At 48.4% G+C, this 24,603-nt stretch overlaps 2 protein-coding genes across 2 annotated transcripts; one reads left to right on the forward strand and one right to left on the reverse strand.

The window, feature by feature from the left end:
• Nucleotides 1–934: 934 nt before the first annotated feature.
• LOC137324037 (gamma-crystallin S-1-like) lies at nucleotides 935–6,067 on the reverse strand. Its single transcript, XM_067988208.1, has 3 exons — nucleotides 6,044–6,067; nucleotides 2,982–3,224; nucleotides 935–1,210 (listed from the first exon to the last, which is right to left on the reverse strand). Exons 1-3 carry the CDS (start codon nucleotides 6,065–6,067, stop codon nucleotides 935–937), a joined length of 543 nt encoding a protein of 180 aa, XP_067844309.1.
• A 181-nt stretch (nucleotides 6,068–6,248) lies between these two features.
• LOC137324038 (mucin-4-like) lies at nucleotides 6,249–12,198 on the forward strand. The gene is made up of 4 exons (XM_067988209.1): nucleotides 6,249–6,315; nucleotides 7,164–8,042; nucleotides 8,146–9,640; nucleotides 10,254–12,198. Exons 1-4 carry the CDS (start codon nucleotides 6,249–6,251, stop codon nucleotides 12,196–12,198), a joined length of 4,386 nt encoding a protein of 1,461 aa, XP_067844310.1.
• The last annotated feature ends 12,405 nt before the right edge of the window (nucleotides 12,199–24,603 follow it).

Here is a 24,603-nt window from a genome sequence, read left to right on the forward strand (position 1 = left end):
AGGGGGAGCATGAGTAAGGTTTGCCATGTGCACCTTCGCCCCTCCGCTGCCAACCCACCACCATTATAAAATCAACCCCAATATGTCTGGGTGCATACCCAAGAGAATCTCCCCTATAGTGCTCAGAGAAACATTGGTTGACTAGAACAGTGATCTCAATGGGAAAAAAATGTAAATCAAACCAATCACTGCAACAGTCTGACTGCTTAAATTATTGACCCATTTTGTACAAAGATGGGCCTATTCAAATCTTTCTAGAATATGTCTGACACATTTTACTGAATTCTGTGAAAGACAATAGATAGCAAGGCACTCTGTCAATTAGAGTAAGATCCGGCATGGGCTCGATGGGCCGAATGGCCTCCTTCTGTGCTGTAACCATTCTATGATTTTATGCTCATAGAGCTGACTGACATAGTCAACAGAAATGTGAAATTTAATGAGGCTGCCATGATCCAAATTAATAACCATGAATAACATCCATTTTTGGCACAGTGACATTGCTAGCCATATTTAGATAGCAGTCTGGCCTATGGTGAACATGGTTTTCCAGTCATTTACAACTGGTGTAAAACGTGACGTGGAAGATTAGGGCTGTAAATAATCACTGGAACCTAAAAGAACTGTACATCTGTTTCACTGATATTTGATAGTAGCTAATTTTGAATATTAATTATAAAGAAGCTCAGCTGATATACAACCACCTATTGTAATTTTATGGATAGAACTTACTTCTATATCCTTGGTTTAATGATTTCATTAGCTGAGATCATTGAGCTAAAATACTCTGCATGAGATCCTCCTCAATGCAATTACTGTTCCAGTCTGGGAGATTCCAAAATAAGTGAATTATATTCAAAAATATCAAGCAAAATGTATTTTATTATGGTCAGAAATATTTCAGCAAGACAAAATCGTTCTTTTCAAGAACAATCTAGAAGTCCCTCATGCGCCTGAAAGATCCGATAGTTGCACAAGAGCCGCCCCAGTCACTGAATCTCCTGTATTCACCGGGTCTCATGAAGTACTGCCTTCCCATGTAGTTGGGATGTTCATAGAAGGTCCAGTAACCGTCCATCACATGGCAGGAGTGAATGTCACGGTAGCGGAAACGATCGTAGACAGATGGACAGTCATCCATGAATTCCATCATCTGTCCTCCAAAGTCAGGCCTCTCGTAAATCCTCATTCTGTAGTTTCCACCTCGGTACTGTAATATAAATAAGATCATATTAGCGATGCAGCTATAAATATATATTCGGTATATATGTAGAAAAGGGCGGTAGTTGAAAGCAAGTAGCTTATTGTTGAGTTCTTATATGTTAATGAGAGTAAAGCTGAAACAATTTAGTAACATTTCCTGAGTCATTTCCTTGTTATCACCATGCAAACAATGTGTCAATTTTATACTGTAAACAGTGAAATGTTTGCAAAGATTTGAGCCTAATTAATCTATATAAATGAATGGTTTCTTAACTGGAGTAAAATTTGAATTATTTTTGTTCTTGGGACTGAGATTGAGTGATTTATCACAAGTTTAAGATGCCTAAATGTCCAGTGAGAGTAGAGATTAGAAGAAACCTCACCCCCATCCCCTAACCCCCCCCACAGAGTACTAGATATTTGGAACAGATTCTCGGGGAAAGTATTTGAGATTGTGGAGCTTCGCTCCTTCAGAATCAATCTGGATAGGCATCTCATTGGAGCCTGTGGCAATTAATTACTTCTCAACACGCAGTGGTACTCTGCTGTTCAGTCTAGAGATAGGAGAGGCTAAAGGCCATAATATTATCAAACACAAGCCAAGTTCAATAATAAGGATGTCAGAATACATGAACATTTTGGAGTTTTGCTGGATTATCTTTGAGGATCAGAGCTTTCTTTTTGCATAATGTTACCTGAAGAGATTAAGTGGCTGGGTTAGATTATATACACTCTGAACAATGAAAGAACTTGATGTGGCAAATAGTTTTTTTTCCAGTTCCATGCTTTCAACAACAACAACAGCAACTTGCATTTATATAGTGTTTTTAATGTAGTAAAACGTCCCAAAGCACCTAACAGGAGCATTATCAACCGAAATTTGACACTGAGCCACACAAGGAAATATTAGGGCAGGCGATCAAAAGCTTGGTCAAAGAGGTAAGTTTTAAGGAGTGTCTTAAAGGAGGAGAGGTAAGGAGGTGGAGAGGTTTAGGGATGGAATTCCAGAGCTTAGGGCCTAGGCAGCTGAAGGCACAGCCACCAATGGTGGAGCGATGGAAATTGGGGATGCGTAAGAGGCTAGAATTGGAGGAATGCAGAGATCTTGGAGGGTTGTAGGTCTGGAGGAGGTTACAGAGATAGGAAGGGGTGAGGTCATGGAGGGGTTTGAAAACAAGGATGGGAATTTTAAAATCGAGGCATTGCCAGACTGGGAGCCAGTGTAGGTCAGCGAGCACAGGGATGATGGGTGAACAGGACTTGGTGTGAGTTAGGATACAGGCAGCAGAGTTTTGGATGAGCTCAAGTTCATGCCTCAACTAGACTTACAGAATTGTTAGGGTTACAACCTATAAGAATAATGGTTGCATGCCCATCAGCAAGTTCTATTCAAGAACATTTCGGCATCAAAACTGTTAAACTTTTTCATATTCTAAAGTTCCAATCCAATAATGCACTCCTTAAATTTGATCAATAAAAACAACTAAATTATCCAATTAACCAGGCTTTATAAGATTTGCAGCATCTGAAATCATATGGCACACATAATTCTCTTTTCTAATGTTCAGACAAATATACTCCTGAGAACCTACCTGCGTAACTTCACTACTCTTAATAGCAATCTCAGCAAGACACAGCAAACACATAGAGATAACAGGCTGGGAGTAATGGCAAACATTTTTTAGAGAAGACACCCACAAATTCTATTGCTGACCACAGTGATTATTTTCTTGTCCTCAGTCAGTACTGAACATATAAACCGCCAAACTGTAACTTACATATGGGTAGGTGCGACATGACCTGATGTTGTCATTGAATCCCATCCAGCGCTGGTAGTCAGGATATTCTCCCTTCCTCAGAACATACTGGTATCCCATGTAATTGGGTTTCTCATACAGCACCCACCAGTCACTCTCAACACGGATGGAGTTACAGCGGCTGAAGTAAGAGTGCAGGTCAGCACAGTCAGTACTGCACTCGTAGTGCCGACCCAGGAAGTTCCTGTCCTCGTAAAAGATGATCTGTGGTGAACAAAAATCACTTTCAGTCACTAATTTAGAAAATTAAGAGACATTTGATGAATAATTATAATAAATAAAATATAAAGGTTGTCCTTGCCTTTCCCATTTTGAGCTCACAGTTAGCTTAGCAACTGACTGACTGTTTAACTGTTACACACAGCTTGGTATTTATATGGTGGGCAGAAAGGCCTCTCTTGGCTATACCTTTGTTATTCTAATTATTCAGGACTGAAAATCAGCAAAAAAGAAACAAAACACCTCCCAGCGTTACAAAGAAACACCTTAAAGACACCTGATGTGTCATTGAATCTTTTCATTTTGCTTCCACTTCATTTTAATTGTTCTTTTGCAAAGAAAAACAAAGTATTAAATTCATTGTGCTTCCTATACCCTAATTCTGCTGCACTTTTGACAATTATGGCCTCACATCAGTTTCCGACATTTGTTTCACCAAGTGCAGTATAGCCATTTGGGTCTGCTTCCAAACTGGGGAAAACAGACGGGCAAAATTTGGTTTGGTCACAGTTGTGAGTATTTTCAGCTGCCATATAACTGTAAGCTGACTCTATTCTTCAGGTTGGATTTCCCATAAGCTTCCTTCAAGTGTAACTAGAAGTATTTTGATATGAGGTGGAAGCAACATGCTATAGACAGAGCTAAGCAATTCCACAAACAACAGATCAGATCAAAGCTCTGCAGTCCGGCCACATCCAGTCGTGAATGGTGGTGAACAATTAAACAACTAACGGGAGGAGGAGGCTCTGCAAACATCCCCATCCTCAATGATGGCGGAGTCCAGCACGTGAGTGCAAAAGACAAGGCTAAAGCGTTTGCAACCATCTTCAGCCAGAAGTGCCGAGTGGATGATCCATCTCGGCCTCCTCCTGATATCCTCACCATCACAGAAGCCAGTCTTCAGCCAATTCGATTCACTCCACGTGATATCAAGAAATGGCTGAGTGCACTGGACACAGCAAAGGCTATAGGCCCCGACAACATCCCAGCTGTAGTGCTGAAGGCTTGTGCTCCAGAACTAGCTGCGCCTCTAGCCAAGCTGTTCCAGTACAGCTACAACACTGGCATCTACCCGACAATGTGGAAAATTGCCCAGGTATGTCCTGTCCACAAAAAGCAGGACAAATCCAATCCGGCCAATTACCGCCCCATCAGTCTACTCTCAATCATCAGCAAAGTGATGGAAGGTGTCGTCGACAGTGCTAACAAGCGGCACTTACTCACCAATAACCTGCTCACCGATGCTCAGTTTGGGTTCCGCCAGGACCACTCGGCTCCAGACCTCATTACAGCCTTGGTCCGACCATGGACAAAAGAGCTGAATTCCAGAGGTGAGGTGAGAGTGACTGCCCTTGACATCAAGGCAGCATTTGACCGAGTGTGGCACCAAGGAGCTCTAGTAAAATTGAAGTCAATGGGAATCAGGGGGAAAACTCTCCAGTGGCTGGAGTCATACCTAGCACAAAGGAAGATGGTAGTGGTTGTTGGAGGCCAATCATCTCAGCCCCAGGACATTGCTGCAGGAGTTCCTCAGGGCAGTGTCCTAGGCCCAACCATCTTCAGCTGCTTCATCAATGACCTTCCCTCCATCGTAAGGTCAAAAATGGGGATGATCGCTGATGATTGCACAGTGTTCAGTTCCATTCGCAACCCCTCAAATAATGAAGCAGTCCGTGCCCGCATGCAGCAAGACTTGGACAACATCCAGGCTTGGGCTCATAAGTGGCAAGTAACATTCTCACCAGATAAGTGCCAGGCAATGACCATCTCCAACAAGAGAGAGTCTAACCACCTCCCCTTGACATTCAACGACAGTACCATTGCCGAGTCCCCCACCATCAACATCCTGGGGGTCACCATTGACCAGAAACTTAACTGGACCAGCCATATAAATACTGTGGCTACGAGAGCAGGTCAGAGGCTGGGTCTTCTGTGGCGGGTGACTCACCTCCAGATTCCCCAAAGCCTTTCCACCATCTACAAGGCACAAGTCAGGAGTGTGATGGAATACTCTCCACTTGCCTGGATGAGTGCAGCTCCAATAACACTCAAGAAGCTCGACACCATCCAAGATAAAGCAGCCCGCTTGATTGGCACTCCATCCACCACCCTAAACATTCACTCCCTTCACCACCGGCGCACAGTGGCTGCAGTGTGTACCATCCACAGGATGCACTGCAGCAACTCGCCAAGGCTTCTTCGAAAGCACCTCCCAAACCCACGACCTCTACCACCTAGAAGGACAAGAGCAGCAGGCACATGGGAACAACACCACCTGCACGTTCCCCTCCAAGTCACACACCATCCCGACTTGGAAATATATCGCCGTTCCTTCATCGTCGCTGGGTCAAAATCCTGGAACTCCCGATCTAACAGCACTGTGGGAGAACCGTCACCACGTGGACTGCAGCGGTTCAAGAAGACGGCTCACCACCACCTTCTCAAGGGCAATTAGGGATGGGTAATAAAAGCTGGCCTCGCCAGCGACGCCCACATCCCATGAACGAATAAAAAAAAGGTGTAACTGTCTTTGCAACAGCAGTTTTGTAGATAGTATTTACAGGCAGCAGCTACAGATGATAATTGCTTTTTGGTTTAAAATTCAGTCCCTGCACAGTATTGTACTGTTTATACTTCCCCATTTTTATATTTGAAAGTAAGATTCTCTACGTTGTTCTTTCAATCACTCTTGACCATGGGCGGTCTTGAACTGTGGTTGAGCAGGTAGGGGATTGGATGATTCCTTGGGCTCCTCTGAACTGATCACTAGGACATTAGCAAAAGTGGCCTGGTGTTGATTCTACTTTGGCCGGGGTGGGGGTTCTCATTCTTTTGGAAAAAGAGGTTGACTTGTGATCAAAATTTCTCCACAGTTGTACAGCTGAGACTCGAAATTCAACATTGTGGAGAATCGTGGCTGTGAAACCATAATCCGCTGGTGCCAAGATTCTGTGTCCGAAGAACCTTTGCTAGTCTGTGCTCACTGAATGAACCATCATACAGGCAGGTATGTTGCAGGAGTCAAGAGGCAGTGTGGCCATTGCTACATGTCCAGTCATCTGTAGGACCAGGGAAAGTAAGTCTTTAGGTCAGAGAATTACAAGATAAATTAGACACAATTACATAAAGCAGTAGAACCGACCATCTCAACACAACTTCTCTCAGTATCCCTGAGACTTTCAGAGGGAACTGCATTGTGAAGTTGTTTACAACACTTTTCTTTTATTTCCTCAAGCTAATGGGGGTGAAATTCAACTTCAGCAGGGGCGCAAAATAGGCGGTAGCAGATTGGTCACCCTTTATATACCCCGCCGGACTTCAGTGGAAAGGAAAAATCAGGCTGGGTGTATAATGGGTGGCCAATCTACTACCACCCGCATCGCACCATCACCAAAGTTGAATTTCACACCCCCCCCACCTCCCCCCCACCCCGCTCCATGTGTCTACGGCTTGACATAAATTGAAAGACAAAAGGATAGCTGGTGGGGAAAAGTAAGTGTTGGACAGATGCAGCTGGCTGTTCTCATGAGATTGGGAGAACCTCAACCGCAGTGTGTACCATCCACAGGATGCACTGCAGCAAGGCTTCTTCGACAGTACCTCCCAAACCTGCGACCTCTACCACCTAGAAGGACAAGAGCAGCAGGCACATGGGAACAACACCACCTGCACGTTCCCCTCCAAGTCACACACCATCCTGACTTGGAAATATATCGCCGTTCCTTCATCGTCGTTGGGTCAAAATCCTGGAACTCCCTTCCTAACAGCACTGTGGGAGAACCGTCACCACACGGACTGCAGCAGTTCAAGAAGGCGACTCACCACCACCTTCTCAAGGGCAATTAGAGATGGGCAATAAATGCCGGCCTCGCCAGCGACGCCCACATCCCGTGAACGAATTTTTAAAAACGCTCCGCTGATCAGCACGCTCCACTAGTTGGCACGTTCCGCCGGTCAGCATCCTCCACCAGTCAGCATCCTCCACCAGTCAGCACCCTCCGCCAGTCAGCATCCTCCACCAGTCAGCATCCTCCGCCAGTCAGCACGCTCAGCCAGTAAGCATCCTCCACCAGTCAGCATCCTCCACCAGTCAGCACCCTCCGCCAGTCAGCACGCTCAGCCAGTCAGCATCCTCCGCCAGTCAGCACCCTCCACCAGTCAGCACCCTCCGCCAGTCAGCATCCTCCACCAGTCAGCACCCTCCGCCAGTCAGCACCCTCCGCCAGTCAGCATCCTCCGCCAGTCAGCATCCTCCACCAGTCAGCATCCTCCACCAGTCAGCATCCTCAGCCAGTAAGCACCCTCCGCCAGTCAGCATCCTCCGCCAGTCAGCATCCTCCGCCAGTCAGCATCCTCCGCCAGTAAGCACGCTCAGCCAGTCAGCATCCTCAGCCAGTCAGCATCCTCCGCCAGTCAGCACCCTCCACCAGTCAGCATCCTCCACCAGTCAGCACCCTCCACCAGTCAGCATCCTCCACCAGTCAGCAACCTCCGCCAGTCAACATCCTCCGCCAGTCAGCATCCTCCGCCAGTCAGCACCCTCCGCCAGTCAGCATCCTCCACCAGTCAGCATCCTCCACCAGTCAGCACCCTCCGCCGGTCAGTATCCTCCGCCGGTCAGCACCCTCCGCCGGTCAGCACCCTCCGCCAGTCAGCATCCTCCGCCAGTCAGCATCCTCCGCCAGTCAGCACGCTCAGCCAGTCAGCATCCTCCGCCAGTCAGCACCCTCCACCAGTCAGCACCCTCCGCCAGTCAGCATCCTCCACCAGTCAGCACCCTCCGCCAGTCAGCACCCTCCGCCAGTCAGCATCCTCCGCCAGTCAGCATCCTCCACCAGTCAGCATCCTCCACCAGTCAGCATCCTCAGCCAGTAAGCACCCTCCGCCAGTCAGCATCCTCCGCCAGTCAGCATCCTCCGCCAGTCAGCATCCTCCGCCAGTAAGCACGCTCAGCCAGTCAGCATCCTCAGCCAGTCAGCATCCTCCGCCAGTCAGCACCCTCCACCAGTCAGCATCCTCCACCAGTCAGCACCCTCCACCAGTCAGCATCCTCCACCAGTCAGCAACCTCCGCCAGTCAACATCCTCCGCCAGTCAGCATCCTCCGCCAGTCAGCACCCTCCGCCAGTCAGCATCCTCCACCAGTCAGCATCCTCCACCAGTCAGCACCCTCCGCCGGTCAGTATCCTCCGCCGGTCAGCACCCTCCGCCGGTCAGCACCCTCCGCCAGTCAGCATCCTCCGCCAGTCAGCATCCTCCGCCAGTCAGCACGCTCAGCCAGTCAGCATCCTCCACCAGTCAGCACCCTCCGCCAGTCAGCATCCTCCGCCAGTCAGCATCCTCCACCAGTCAGCATCCTCCACCAGTCAGCACCCTCCGCCAGTCAGCATCCTCCGCCAGTAAGCATCCTCCACCAGTCAGCATCCTCCGCCAGTCAGCATCCTCCGCCAGTCAGCATCCTCCACCAGTCAGCACCCTCCGCCGGTCAGTATCCTCCACCAGTCAGCATCCTCCACCAGTCAGCACCCTCCGCCGGTCAGTATCCTCCGCCAGTCAGCATCCTCCACCAGTCAGCACCCTCCACCAGTCAGCATCCTCCACCAGTCAGCACCCTCCGCCGGTCAGTATCCTCCACCAGTCAGCATCCTCCACCAGTCAGCACCCTCCGCCGGTCAGTATCCTCCACCAGTCAGCATCCTCCACCAGTCAGCACCCTCCGCCGGTCAGTACCCTCCGCCGGTCAGCATCCTCCACCAGTCAGCACCCTCCGCCGGTCAGTATCCTCCACCAGTCAGCATCCTCCACCAGTCAGCACCCTCCGCCGGTCAGTATCCTCCGCCAGTCAGCATCCTCCACCAGACAGCACACTCCGCCGGTCAGTACCCTCCGCCAGTCAGCATCCTCCACCAGTCAGCACCCTCCGCCAGTCAGCATCCTCCACCAGTCAGCACACTCCGCCGGTCAGTACCCTCCGCCAGTCAGCATCCTCCACCAGTCAGCACCCTCCGCCAGTCAGCATCCTCCGCCAGTCAGCACGCTCAGCCAGTCAGCATCCTCCACCAGTCAGCACCCTCCACCAGTCAGCATCCTCCACCAGTCAGCATCCTCCACCAGTAAGCATCCTCCACCAGTCAGCACGCTCAGCCAGTCAGCATCCTCCACCAGTCAGCATCCTCCGCCAGTCAGCACGCTCAGCCAGTCAGCATCCTCCACCAGTCAACATCCTCCGCCAGTCAGCACCCTCCGCCAGTCAGCACCCTCCGCCGGTCAGCACGCTCAGCCAGTAAGCATCCTCCACCAGTCAGCATCCTCCACCAGTCAGCATCCTCCGCCAGTCAGCACGCTCAGCCAGTCAGCATCCTCCACCAGTCAGCACCCTCCGCCGGTCAGCACGCTCAGCCAGTAAGCATCCTCCACCAGTCAGCATCCTCCACCAGTCAGCATCCTCCGCCGGTCAGCACGCTCAGCCAGTCAGCATCCTCCGCCAGTCAGCATCCTCCACCAGTCAGCACCCTCCACCAGTCAGCATCCTCCGCCAGTCAGCATCCTCCACCAGTCAGCATCCTCCACCAGTAAGCATCCTCCACCAGTCAGCACGCTCAGCCAGTCAGCATCCTCCACCAGTCAGCATCCTCCGCCAGTCAGCACGCTCAGCCAGTCAGCATCCTCCACCAGTCAGCATCCTCCGCCAGTCAGCACCCTCCGCCAGTCAGCACCCTCCGCCAGTCAGCACCCTCCGCCGGTCAGCACGCTCAGCCAGTCAGCATCCTCCACCAGTCAGCATCCTCCGCCAGTCAGCATCCTCCACCAGTCAGCATCCTCCGCCAGTCAGCACCCTCCGCCAGTCAGCATCCTCCACCAGTCAGCACCCTCCGCCGGTCAGCACGCTCAGCCAGTAAGCATCCTCCACCAGTCAGCATCCTCCACCAGTCAGCATCCTCCGCCAGTCAGCACGCTCAGCCAGTCAGCATCCTCCACCAGTCAGCATCCTCCACCAGTAAGCATCCTCCACCAGTCAGCACGCTCAGCCAGTCAGCATCCTCCACCAGTCAGCATCCTCCGCCAGTCAGCACGCTCAGCCAGTCAGCATCCTCCACCAGTCAGCATCCTCCGCCAGTCAGCACCCTCCGCCAGTCAGCACCCTCCGCCAGTCAGCACCCTCCGCCAGTCAGCACGCTCAGCCAGTCAGCATCCTCCACCAGTCAGCATCCTCCGCCAGTCAGCACCCTCCGCCAGTCAGCACCCTCCGCCAGTCAGCACCCTCCGCCAGTCAGCACCCTCCGCCAGTCAGCATCCTCCACCAGTCAGCATCCTCCACCAGTCAGCATCCTCCACCAGTCAGCATCCTCCACCAGTCAGCACGCTCAGCCAGTAAGCATCCTCCACCAGTCAGCACCCTCCGCCAGTCAGCATCCTCCGCCAGTCAGCACGCTCAGCCAGTCAGCATCCTCCGCCAGTCAGCATCCTCCGCCAGTCAGCACCCTCCGCCAGTCAGCATCCTCCACCAGTCAGCACGCTCAGCCAGTAAGCATCCTCCGCCAGTCAGCATCCTCCGCCAGTCAGCATCCTCCGCCAGTCAGCATCCTCCGCCAGTCAGCACCCTCCGCCAGTCAGCATCCTCCACCAGTCAGCACGCTCAGCCAGTCAGCATCCTCCACCAGTCAGCATCCTCCATCAGTCAGCATCCTCCACCAGTCAGCATCCTCCACCAGTCAGCACCCTCCGCCAGTCAGCATCCTCCGCCAGTCAGCACCCTCCGCCAGTCAGCATCCTCCACCAGTCAGCACGCTCAGCCAGTCAGCATCCTCCACCAGTCAGCATCCTCCGCCAGTCAGCACCCTCCGCCAGTCAGCATCCTCCGCCGGTCAGCACGCTCAGCCAGTAAGCATCCTCCACCAGTCAGCACCCTCCGCCAGTCAGCATCCTCCGCCAGTCAGCACCCTCCGCCAGTCAGCATCCTCCACCAGTCAGCACGCTCAGCCAGTCAGCATCCTCCACCAGTCAGCATCCTCCGCCAGTCAGCATCCTCCACCAGTCAGCACGCTCAGCCAGTAAGCATCCTCCACCAGTCAGCATCCTCCACCAGTCAGCATCCTCCACCAGTCAGCATCCTCCACCAGTCAGCATCCTCCGCCAGTCAGCACCCTCCACCAGTCAGCACCCTCCGCCAGTCAGCATCCTCCACCAGTCAGCACCCTCCGCCAGTCAGCACCCTCCACCAGTCAGCACCCTCCGCCAGTCAGCACCCTCCGCCAGTCAGCATCCTCCACCAGTCAGCATCCTCCGCCAGTCAGCATCCTCCACCAGTCAGCATCCTCCACCAGTCAGCATCCTCCGCCAGACAGCACCCTCCACCAGTCAGCACACTCAGCTGGTCAGCATCCTCCGCCAGTCAGCATCCTCCACCAGTCAGCATCCTCCGCCAGACAGCACCCTCCACCAGTCAGCACACTCAGCTGGTCAGCATCCTCCGCCAGTCAGCACCCTCCACCAGTCAGTATCCTCCACCAGACAGCACGCTCAGCCAGTCAGCACCCTCCACCAGTCAGCACCCTCCACCAGTCAGCACCCTCCGCCAGTCAGCACCCTCCGCCAGTCAGCATCCTCCACCAGACAGCATGCTCAGCCAGTCAGCATCCTCCACCAGACAGCATCCTCCACCAGACAGCACCCTCCGCCGGTCAGCATCCTCCGCCGGTCAGCACCCTCCGCCAGTCAGCACCCTCCGCCAGTCAGCACCCTCCGCCGGTCAGCACCCTCCGCCGGTCAGCACCCTCCACCAGTCAGCATCCTCCACCAGACAGCACCCTCCGCCAGTCAGCACCCTCCGCCGGTCAGCACCCTCCGCCGGTCAGCATCCTCCACCAGTCAGCATCCTCCGCCAGTCAGCATCCTCAGCCAGACCACAAGCTCCGGTAGTCAGCCAACCAAAGATCAAAATCGAACCCCAAGGTGTATGAGATGATGTCTATACAATGCAGAGAACTGGATGACCTGTTGTTTTACATTTTTAACTGATATTAAATCCATTTTAAATATTCTTGCAATGTTTCTATCCATTGGAGAATATTGTTATATATTTCTAAAGATAACTGCTAACTCACTGTGGACATTTCTGTATTTAAGTAAATGAATATGAAGAGGCAATAGGGGTGATTTGGTACATGACGCAGATCATGTGGGGGACAAGTGAGGTAACTACCCTCCCCAACTGATGAGATCGGCCCGAAGCCCCATCGGTTTTGGTTTCAGGCCTTATTTACATGTGGAAGGTGAGCTGCCAGCACGAGTCACACTGCTTATAGGCAGCTTGCCATTTGGGAGGGTGGGAGAACCAGCAGAGCCACCGCTGATCAAGGGCCAGCAGCATCAGAAAATATGATTGTCCGACCTGCTTCCAACTTTCCCTTAATGCAGCTAATGATTTCTTTAAGCTGTAAATGGCCACCCCACCCCCCTCAACCTGTACCATATGGTTGTGGGCAGGTTGAGGAAATAGCTGTGGCGATGCTGATTGACACTAAAATGACGTTGGGGTCCTGACAATGTCAGTTGATCCCTGTTTGTCTATATTAATGCGACCTTCCCTGTTTACAGTGGGAGCACAGGCCGCTTAAATCAAGGTCCACCTGAAAATTCACAACAGATCGTTGAGCTGCATCGGGACATCTGATTAACATCTGCAGCTTACCAGCTTTATGCAGGTGAGGCCTGAGGCCCAATTTCCAGTGAGCTTCAGGCAAACGCTTTCAGGTGGGTGTTTGAGACCATTTTGCACTGGTTTCCGGCGCTGCACAAATTTCTCAGCCGGAATGTTTTACACTGATAAATCCTACAACCAAACCTAAATATGACAAACCTAAATATTAGGCCCAAAAGTGCATATTCCATCATCTTTTTCTCTTGCTGTCCATCTTCCTGGGATACATTGTTGCTTTCTCCTCCTTAGGTAAGTACCTCAGAGCAATATAATGAAATTTCCAGGTATTGGACACTTTTATCCTGGCATGTCTTCTGATGTCAAGAAAACACTTCCACTCATTTTAGTTTGTGAGACTGCATATTGGGAGTGTTTGGGGGTGATTGTAAACCCCAAGAACAGGTGGGTTGGGGGCGGGTGGGAGTTGAAAATAGTTGTTTTTTGAGTCGTGACCGCAACCCGGCTTTATTTCTGGGTTTAACATCAGCGCGTAAAAATACAGGCTTCCCACTGGGAATGCAAAGTCCGAAAATTTTTGCGGTTGGGACCCCAAAAAAACAACTATTTTCGACTCCCACCCGCCCCCAACCCACCCATTCTTGCGATTTAAAATCACCCCCTTTCTGTGTGATGCTCTGGCTCACTCACACACTCTTCTTTCAAAAGGTCATGTGGCTCTGGCTATTAACCTAGTGGATTGCAAAATTTCAACTTGTATATAATTGGATAGCCCACCTAAGTGCCTAATCTACCAGTAAGAGTGTAAAATGCTATGGTGGCAATTTAACAAGAAAATAGTGGACTTAACCTGTAAAAACTTGTGCATACCCACCATGAATGGGTACAATGCAGACACGTTCCCTCAAAGAAAAAGGGTGGCACTGCCAAATCTAGAGCCCCCTGGTTGTCTAGAAGTATACGGGGCAAGATAAAGCAGAAAAAGAAAGCTTGTAACTGTCACAGAAAACTAAATACTGCAGAAAGCCTAGAGGAGTAGAGAAAGTACAGGGATGACGTAAAAAAGGAAATAAGGAGAGCAAAGAGAGGGCATGAAAAAATATTAGCTAGTAAGATTAAAGAAAACCCAAAGATGCTTTATCAGTACATTAAGAACAAGAGAATAGCTAAGGAAAAGGTGGGACCTATCAGGGATGATATGGGTAACTTGTGTGTAGAAGCAGAGGATGTGGATAGGGTTTTAAATGAATATTTTGTCTCCATATTCACAAAGGAAAGGGATGATCCAGACATAGTAGTTAAAGAGGAGAGGTGTGAAATATTGAATAAGGTAAACATAACGAGAGAGGAAGTACTAGAGGGACTGGAATCCTTGAAAGTTGATAAGTCACCAGGGCCGGATGGATTGTTTCCTAGGCTATTGAAGTAAGCCAGGGAGGAAATAGCTGATGCTCTGAGGATCATTTTCCAATCCTCACTAGATACAGGGGAGGTACCGGAGGACTGGAAGATTGCAAACGTAATAGCATTGTTTAAAAAGAATACGAGGGAAAGGTCGAACAATTACAGGCCATTCAATCTTACTTCAGTGGTGGGCAAACTATTAGAATCAATACTGAGAGATAGGATAAACTGTCACTTGGAAAGGCATGGTTTAATCAGGGATAGTCAGCATGGATTTGTTCAGGGAAGGTCATGCCTTACAAGTCTGATTGAATTCTTTGAGGAAGTGACAAGGAGGATTGATGAGGGTAGTGCAGTGGATGTTGTCTACATGGATTTTAGTAAAGCATTTGACAAGGTCCCACATGGCAGACTGGTCAGAAAGGTAAAAGCCCATGGGATACAGGGAAATGTGGCAAATTGGATCCAAAATTGTCTCAGTAACAGGAAACAAAGGGTAAAAGTCAATGGATGTCTTTGCGAATGGAAATCTGTTTCCAATGGTGTGCCACAGGGCTCAGTGTTGGGTCCCTTGCTGTTTGTGGTATGTATTAATGATTTGGACTTGAATGTAGGGGGCATGGTTGGCAAATTTGCAGATGACATAAATATTGGCCGTGTAGTTGATAGTGAAGAGGATAGCTGTAGACTCCAAGAAGATATCAATGGGTTGGTGAAGTGGGCGGAAAAGTGGCAAATGGAGTTCAACCCGGAGAAGTGTGAGGTAATGCACTTAGGGAGGGCAAACAGTAAAAGGGAATACGCACTAAACGGGAAAATATTGAGAGGGGTAGAGGAAGTGAGAGACCTTGGAGTGCATGCACACAGGTCCCTGAAGGTAGCAATACAGGTAGATAAGGTTGTGAAGAAGGCATACGGAATGCTCGACGTTATTAGCCGAAGTATAGAATACAAAAGCAGGGATGTAATGATGGAACTGTATAAAATGCTGGTAAAGCCACAGCTGGAGTATTGTGCGCAGTTCTGGTCACCACATTACAGGAAGGACGTAATTGCTCTGGACAGAGTGCAGAGAAGAGTTACAAGAATGTTGCCAGGGCTTGAAAATTGCAGCTACGAGGAGAGATTGGATAGGCTGGGGTTGTTTTCCTTGGAGCAGAGGAGGCTGAGGGGTGACTTGATTGAGGTGTACAAAATTATGAGGGGCCCAGATAGAGTAGACAGGAAGTACCTGTTTCCCCTAGCGGAAAGTTCAAGAACTAGAGGACATAGATTTAAGCTGATTGGTGGAAGGATTAGAGGGGACATGAGGAAAAACTTTTTTACCCAGAGGGTGGTGGGTGTATGGAATTCGCTGCCCAAATTGGTGGTAGAGGCAGGGACCCTCATCTCTTTTTAAAAAGTACCTGGACCTGCACCTAAAGTGCTGTAAGCTGCAGGGCTACGGACCGGGTGCTGGAAGGTGGGATTAGAATGGGCACCTGGTTTTTCTACGAGCCGGTGCAGACACGATGGGCCGAATGGCCCCTTTCTGGTTCTATGGTTCTAAGAACAAAATGCCATGTTTGCCAGTTGGGCTGTGTGTAAATTCTGAACAAAACTCCTGGAATCAACAGACAGACTGTCAAATTCTCCAAGAATGTTACAAGTGATCCTTGGTTGGAAATATCTATGGGCCCTGAAGAAAGTGCGAGAAATTTGCAAGAAACTTAAAGCAGTCCCAGCACCTTCGTCCCCAAGAGGGAGGAACCGCCACAATTTTAAAAACTGGTGCCCAATCTCCTGTCTCAGCCCAGATTATAAAATCATGGCTGACTCATAGAAATCGCAGCACAGAGGGAGCCCATTCAGCCCATCACCCCTGGACCAGTGCGAGCTGTTCAACAGGAGCTATCTGCTCCAATCTTATTTTCCTGCCCCTTCACTGCATTCTTTTACATTCCTCCTTGATCTTCCAAATCCAACAAGCTAAAGCCTCATCATCCACCCTGACCAGCACTACATCATCCTGGGCTGCAGCATTTCCAGTAATATATATAACAAATCCAGGATTTCATCCGTTATTCCCAGAGGATTGGTCTAGTGAGCATTTTTCCTTTTTTCTTAAGTCACGAGTGAATTGTGAGTTATCTCTCCACACTCTGTTTACTCGAGAGTTATCTCTCCACACTCTGTTTACTCGTCAGTTATCTCTCCACACTATGTTTACTCGTGAGTTATCCCTCCACACTCTGTTTACTCGTGAGTTATCCCTCCACACTCTGTTTACTCGAGAGTTATCTCTCCACACCATGTTTACTCGTCAGTTATCCCTCCACACTCTGTTTACTCGTCAGTTATCCCTCCACACTCTGTTTACTCGTGAGTTATCCCTCCACACTATATTTACTCGTGAGTTATCCCTCCACACTCTGTTTACTCGTCAGTTATCCCTCCACACTCTGTTTACTCGTGTGTTATCTCTCCACACTCTGTTTACTCGTCAGTTATCCCTCCACACTCTGTTTACTCGAGAGTTATCTCTCCACACTATGTTTACTCGTCAGTTATCCCTCCACACTCTGTTTACTCGTCAGTTATCCCTCCACACTCTGTTTACTCGTCAGTTATCCCTCCACACTCTGTTTACTCGTGAGTTATCCCTCCACACTATGTTTACTCGTGAGTTATCCCTCCACACTCTGTTTACTCGTCAGTTATCCCTCCACACTCTGTTTACTCGTGAGTTATCCCTCCACACTCTGTTTACTCGTGAGTTATCTCTCCACACTCTGTTTACTCGTCAGTTAACCCTCCACACTCTGTTTACTCATCAGTTATCCCTCCACACTCTGTTTACTCGTGAGTTATCCCTCCACACTCTGTTTACTCGTGAGTTATCCCTCCACACTCTGTTTACTCGTGAGTTATCTCTCCACACTCTGTTTACTCGTCAGTTAACCCTCCACACTCTGTTTACTCATCAGTTATCCCACCACACTCTGTTTACTCATCAGTTATCCCTCCACACTCTGTTTACTCGAGAGTTATCTCTCCACAATATGTTTACTCGTCAGTTATCCCTCCACACTCTGTTTACTCGTCAGTTATCCCTCCACACTCTGTTTACTCGTGAGTTATCCCTCCACACTATGTTTACTCGTGAGTTATCCCTCCACACTCTGTTTACTCGTCAGTTATCCCTCCACACTCTGTTTACTCGTCAGTTATCCCTCCACACTCTGTTTACTCGTGAGTTATCCCTCCACACTCTGTTTACTCGTGAGTTATCTCTCCACACTCTGTTTACTCGTCAGTTAACCCTCCACACTCTGTTTACTCATCAGTTATCCCTCCACACTCTGTTTACTCGTGAGTTATCTCTCCACACTATGTTTACTCGAGAGTTATCTCTCCACACTCTGTTTACTCGAGAGTTATCTCTCCACACTCTGTTTACTCGTGAGTTATCCCTCCACACTCTGTTTACTCGTGAGATATCCCTCCACACTCTGTTTACTCGTGAGTTATCTCTCCACACTATGTTTACTCGAGAGTTATCTCTCCACACTCTGTTTACTCGAGAGTTATCTCTCCACACTCTGTTTACTCGTGAGTTATCCCTCCACACTCTGTTCACTCGTGAGTTATCTCTCCACACTCTGTTTACTCGTGAGTTAACCCTCCACACTCTGTTTACTCATCAGTTATCCCTCCACACTCTGTTTACTCGTGAGTTATCTCTCCACACTATGTTTACTCGAGAGTTATCTCTCCACACTCTGTTTACTCGTCAGTTATCCCTCCACACTCTGTTTACTCGTGAGTTATCTCTCCACACTATGTTTACTCGAGAGTTATCTCTCCACACTCTCTTTACTCGTCAGTTATCCCTCCACACTCTGTTTACTCATGAGTTATCCCTCCACACTCTGTTTACTCGTGAGTTATCTCTCCACACTATGTTTACTCGAGAGTTATCTCTCCACACTATGTTTACTCGTGAGTTATCCCTCCACACTCTGTTTACTCGTCAGTTATCCCTCCAAACTCTGTTTACTCGTGTGTTATCTCTCCACACTCTGTTTACTCGTCAGTTATCCCTCCACACTCTGTTTACTCGTCAGTTATCCCTCCACACTCTGTTTACTCGTGAGTTATCCCTCCACACTATATTTACTCGTGAGTTATCCCTCCACACTCTGTTTACTCGTCAGTTATCCCTCCACACTCTGTTTACTCGTGTGTTATCTCTCCACACTCTGTTTACTCGTCAGTTATCCCTCCACACTCTGTTTACTCGAGAGTTATCTCTCCACACTATGTTTACTCGTCAGTTATCCCTCCACACTCTGTTTACTCGTCAGTTATCCCTCCACACTCTGTTTACTCATGAGTTATCCCTCCACACTATGTCTACTCGTGAGTTATCCCTCCACACTCTGTTTACTCGTCAGTTATCCCTCCACACTCTGTTTACTCGTCAGTTATCCCTCCACACTCTGTTTACTCGTGAGTTATCCCTCCACACTATGTTTACTCGTGAGTTATCCCTCCACACTCTGTTTACTCGTGAGTTATCTCTCCACACTATGTTTACTCGAGAGTTATCTCTCCACACTCTGTTTACTCGAGAGTTATCTCTCCACACTCTGTTTACTCGTGAGTTATCCCTCCACACTCTGTTCACTCGTGAGTTATCTCTCCACACTCTGTTTACTCGTGAGTTAACCCTCCACACTCTGTTTACTCATCAGTTATCCCTCCACACTCTGTTTACTCGTGAGTTATCTCTCCACACTATGTTTACTCGAGAGTTATCTCTCCACACTCTGTTTACTCGTCAGTTATCCCTCCACACTCTGTTTACTCGTGAGTTATCTCTCCACACTATGTTTACTCGAGAGTTATCTCTCCACACTCTCTTTACTCGTCAGTTATCCCTCCACACTCTGTTTACTCATGAGTTATCCCTCCACACTCTGTTTACTCGTGAGTTATCTCTCCACACTATGTTTACTCGAGAGTTATCTCTCCACACTATGTTTACTCGTGAGTTATCCCTCCACACTCTGTTTACTCGTCAGTTATCCCTCCAAACTCTGTTTACTCGTGTGTTATCTCTCCACACTCTGTTTACTCGTCAGTTATCCCTCCACACTCTGTTTACTCGTCAGTTATCCCTCCACACTCTGTTTACTCGTGAGTTATCCCTCCACACTATATTTACTCGTGAGTTATCCCTCCACACTCTGTTTACTCGTCAGTTATCCCTCCACACTCTGTTTACTCGTGTGTTATCTCTCCACACTCTGTTTACTCGTCAGTTATCCCTCCACACTCTGTTTACTCGAGAGTTATCTCTCCACACTATGTTTACTCGTCAGTTATCCCTCCACACTCTGTTTACTCGTCAGTTATCCCTCCACACTCTGTTTACTCATGAGTTATCCCTCCACACTATGTCTACTCGTGAGTTATCCCTCCACACTCTGTTTACTCGTCAGTTATCCCTCCACAATCTGTTTACTCGTCAGTTATCCCTCCACACTCTGATTACTCGTGAGTTATCCCTCCACACTATGTTTACTCGTGAGTTATCCCTCCACACTCTGTTTACTCGTCAGTTATCCCTCCACACTCTGTTTACTCGTGAGTTATCCCTCCACACTCTGTTTACTCGTGAGTTATCTCTCCACACTCTGTTTACTCGTCAGTTAACCCTCCACACTCTGTTTACTCATCAGTTATCCCTCCACACTCTGTTTACTCGTGAGTTATCCCTCCACACTCTGTTTACTCGTGAGTTATCCCTCCACACTCTGTTTACTCGTGAGTTATCTCTCCACACTCTGTTTACTCGTCAGTTAACCCTCCACACTCTGTTTACTCATCAGTTATCCCACCACACTCTGTTTACTCATCAGTTATCCCTCCACACTCTGTTTACTCGAGAGTTATCTCTCCACAATATGTTTACTCGTCAGTTATCCCTCCACACTCTGTTTACTCGTCAGTTATCCCTCCACACTCTGTTTACTCGTGAGTTATCCCTCCACACTATGTTTACTCGTGAGTTATCCCTCCACACTCTGTTTACTCGTCAGTTATCCCTCCACACTCTGTTTACTCGTCAGTTATCCCTCCACACTCTGTTTACTCGTGAGTTATCCCTCCACACTCTGTTTACTCGTGAGTTATCTCTCCACACTCTGTTTACTCGTCAGTTAACCCTCCACACTCTGTTTACTCATCAGTTATCCCTCCACACTCTGTTTACTCGTGAGTTATCTCTCCACACTATGTTTACTCGAGAGTTATCTCTCCACACTCTGTTTACTCGTGAGTTATCCCTCCACACTCTGTTTACTCGTGAGTTATCCCTCCACACTCTGTTTACTCGTGAGTTATCTCTCCACACTATGTTTACTCGAGAGTTATCTCTCCACACTCTGTTTACTCGAGAGTTATCTCTCCACACTCTGTTTACTCGTGAGTTATCCCTCCACACTCTGTTTACTCGTGAGTTATCTCTCCACACTCTGTTTACTCGTGAGTTAACCCTCCACACTCTGTTTACTCATCAGTTATCCCTCCACACTCTGTTTACTCGTGAGTTATCTCTCCACACTATGTTTACTCGAGAGTTATCTCTCCACACTCTGTTTACTCGTGAGTTAACCCTCCACACTCTGTTTACTCATCAGTTATCCCTCCACACTCTGTTTACTCGTGAGTTATCTCTCCACACTCTGTTTACTCATGAGTTAACCCTCCACACTCTGTTTACTCGTGAGTTATCCCTCCACACTCTGTTTACTCGTGAGTTATCTCTCCACACTCTGTTTACTCATGAGTTATCCCTCCACACTATGTTTACTCGAGAGTTATCTCTCCACACTATGTTTACTCGTGAGTTATCTCTCCACACTCTGTTTACTCGAGAGTTATCTCTCCACACTCTGTTTACTCGTCAGTTAATCCTCCACACTCTGTTTACTCGTGAGTTATCCCTCCACACTCTGTTTACTCGTGAGTTATCCCTCCACACTCTGTTTACTCGTGAGTTATCTCTCCACACTATGTTTACTCGAGAGTTATCTCTCCACACTCTGTTTACTCGAGAGTTATCCCTCCACACTCTGTTTACTCGTGAGTTATCCCTCCACACTCTGTTTACTCGTCAGTTATCCCTCCACACTCTGTTTACTCGTGAGTTATCCCTCCACACTCTGTTTACTCGTGAGTTATCTCTCCACACTCTGTTTACTCGTCAGTTAACCCTCCACACTCTGTTTACTCATGAGTTATCCCTCCACACTCTGTTTACTCGTCAGTTATCCCTCCACACTCTGTTTACTCATGAGTTATCCCTCCACACTCTGTTTACTCGTGAGTTATCCCTCCACACTCTGTTTACTCGTCAGTTATCCCTCCACACTCTGTTTACTCGTGAGTTATCCCTCCACACTCTGTTTACTCATGAGTTATCCCTCCACACTCTGTTTACTCGTCAGTTATCCCTCCACACTCTGTTTACTCATCAGTTATCCCTCCACACTCTGTTTACTCATGAGTTATCCCTCCACACTCTGTTTACTTGTCAGTTATCCCTCCACACTCTGTTCACTTGTGAGTTATCCCTCCACACTCTGTTTACTCGTCAGTTATCCCTCCACACTCTGTTACTTGTGAGTTATCCCTCCACACTCTGTTTACTCGTGAGTTATCCATCCACACTCTGTTTACTCGTCAGTTATCCCTCCACACTCTGTTTACTCGTGAGTTATCCATCCACACTCTGTTTACTCGTCAGTTATCCCTCCACACTCTGTTTACTCGTGAGTTATCCCTCCACACTCTGTTTACTCGTGAGTTATCCCTCCACACTCTGTTTACTCGTGTGTTATCCCTCCACACTCTGATTACTCGTCAGTTATCCCTCCACACTCTGTTTACTCGTCAGTTATCCCTCCACACTCTGTTTACTCGTGTGTTATCCCTCCAAACTCTGTTTACTCATCAGTTATCCCTCCACACTCTGTTTACTCATGAGTTATCCCTCCACACTCTGTTTACTCGTCAGTTATCCCTCCACACTCTGTTTACTCGTGAGTTATCCCTCCACACTCTGTTTACTCGTCAGTTATCCCTCCACACTCTGTTTACTTGTGAGTTATCCCTCCACACTCTGTTTACTCGTGAGTTATCCCTCCACACTCTGTTTACTCGTCAGTTATCCCTCCACACTCTGTTTACTTGTGAGTTATCCCTCCACACTCTGTTTACTCGTGAGTTATCCCTCCACACTCTGTTCACTCGTCAGTTATCCCTCCACACTCTGTTTACTCGTCAGTTATCCCTCCACACTCTGTTTACTCGTGAGTTATCCCTCCACACTCTGTTTACTCGTCAGTTATCCCTCCACACTCTGTTTACTCGAGAGTTATCTCTCCACACTCTGTTTACTCGTCAGTTATCCCTCCACACTCTGTTTACTCGTGAGTTATCTCTCCACACTCTGTTTACTCGTGAGTTATCCCTCCACACTCTGTTTACTCGTCAGTTATCCCTCCACACTCTGTTTACTCGAGAGTTATCTCTCCACACTCTGTTTAGTCGTGAGTTATCCCTCCACACTCTGTTTACTCGTCAGTTATCCCTCCACACTCTGTTTACTCGTGAGTTATCCCTCCACACTCTGTTTACTCGTGTGTTATCCCTCCACACTCTGATTACTCATCAGTTATCCCTCCACACTCTGTTTACTCGTCAGTTATCCCTCCACACTCTGTTTACTTGTGAGTTATCCCTCCACACTCTGTTTACTCGTGAGTTATCCCTCCACACTCTGTTTACTCGTCAGTTATCCCTCCACACTCTGTTTACTCGTGAGTTATCCCTCCACACTCTGTTTACTCGTCAGTTATCTCTCCACACTCTGTTTACTCGTCAGTTATCCCTCCACACTCTGTTTACTTGTGAGTTATCCCTCCACACTCTGTTTACTCGTGAGTTATCCCTCCACACTCTGTTTACTCGTGAGTTATCTCTCCACACTCTATTTACTCGTCAGTTATCCCTCCACACTCTGTTTACTCGTTATTTATCCCTCCACACTCTGATTACTCGTGAGTTATCCCTCCACACTCTGTTTACTCGTGAGTTATCTCTCCACACTCTGTTTACTCGTGAGTTATCCTTCCACACTCTGATTACTCGTCAGTTATCTCTCCACACTCTGATTACTCGTCAGTTATCCCTCCACACTCTGTTTACTCGTGAGTTATCCTTCCACACTCTGATTACTCGTGAGTTATCCTTCCACACTCTGATTACTCGTCAGTTATCCCGACACACTCTGTTCACTCGTGAGTTATCTCTCCACACTCTGTTTACTCGTGAGTTATCCTTCCACACTCTGATTACTCGTGAGTTATCCTTCCACACTCTGATTACTCGTCAGTTATCCCTCCACACTCTGTTTACTCGTGAGTTATCACTCCACACTCTGTTTACTCGTCAGTTATCCCTCCACACTCTGTTGACTCGTGTGTTATCCCTCCACACTCTGTTTACTCGTGAGTTATCCCTCCACACTCTGTTTACTCGTGAGTTATCCCTCCACACTCTGTTTACTCGTCAGTTATCCCTCCACACTCTGTTTACTCGTGTGTTATCCCTCCACACTCTGTTTACTCGTGAGTTATACCTCCACACTCTGTTTACTCGTCAGTTATCCCTCCACACTCTGTTTACTCGTGAGTTATCCCTCCACACTCTGTTTACTCGTCAGTTATCTCTCCACACTCTGTTTACTCGTTATTTATCCCTCCACACTATGTTTACTCGTTATTTATCCCTCCACACTCTGTTTACTCGTGAGTTATCTCTCCACACTCTATTTACTCGTCAGTTATCCCTCCACACTCTGTTTACTCGTTATTTATCCCTCCACACTCTGATTACTCGTGAGTTATCCCTCCACACTCTGTTTACTCGTGAGTTATCTCTCCACACTCTGTTTACTCGTGAGTTATCCTTCCACACTCTGATGACTCGTCAGTTATCTCTCCACACTCTGATAACTCGTCAGTTATCCCTCCACACTCTGTTTACTCGTGAGTTATCCTTCCACACTCTGATGACTCGTCAGTTATCTCTCCACACTCTGATAACTCGTCAGTTATCTCTCCACACTCTGATTACTCGTCAGTTATCTCTCCACACTCTGATTACTCGTCAGTTATCCCTCCACACTCTGTTTACTCGTGAGTTATCCCTCCACACTCTGATTACTCGTCAGTTATCCCTCCACACTCTG

This window comes from Heptranchias perlo, chromosome 7 (assembly GCF_035084215.1).
Source record: "Heptranchias perlo isolate sHepPer1 chromosome 7, sHepPer1.hap1, whole genome shotgun sequence".
NCBI classification, from domain to species: domain Eukaryota; kingdom Metazoa; phylum Chordata; class Chondrichthyes; order Hexanchiformes; family Hexanchidae; genus Heptranchias; species Heptranchias perlo.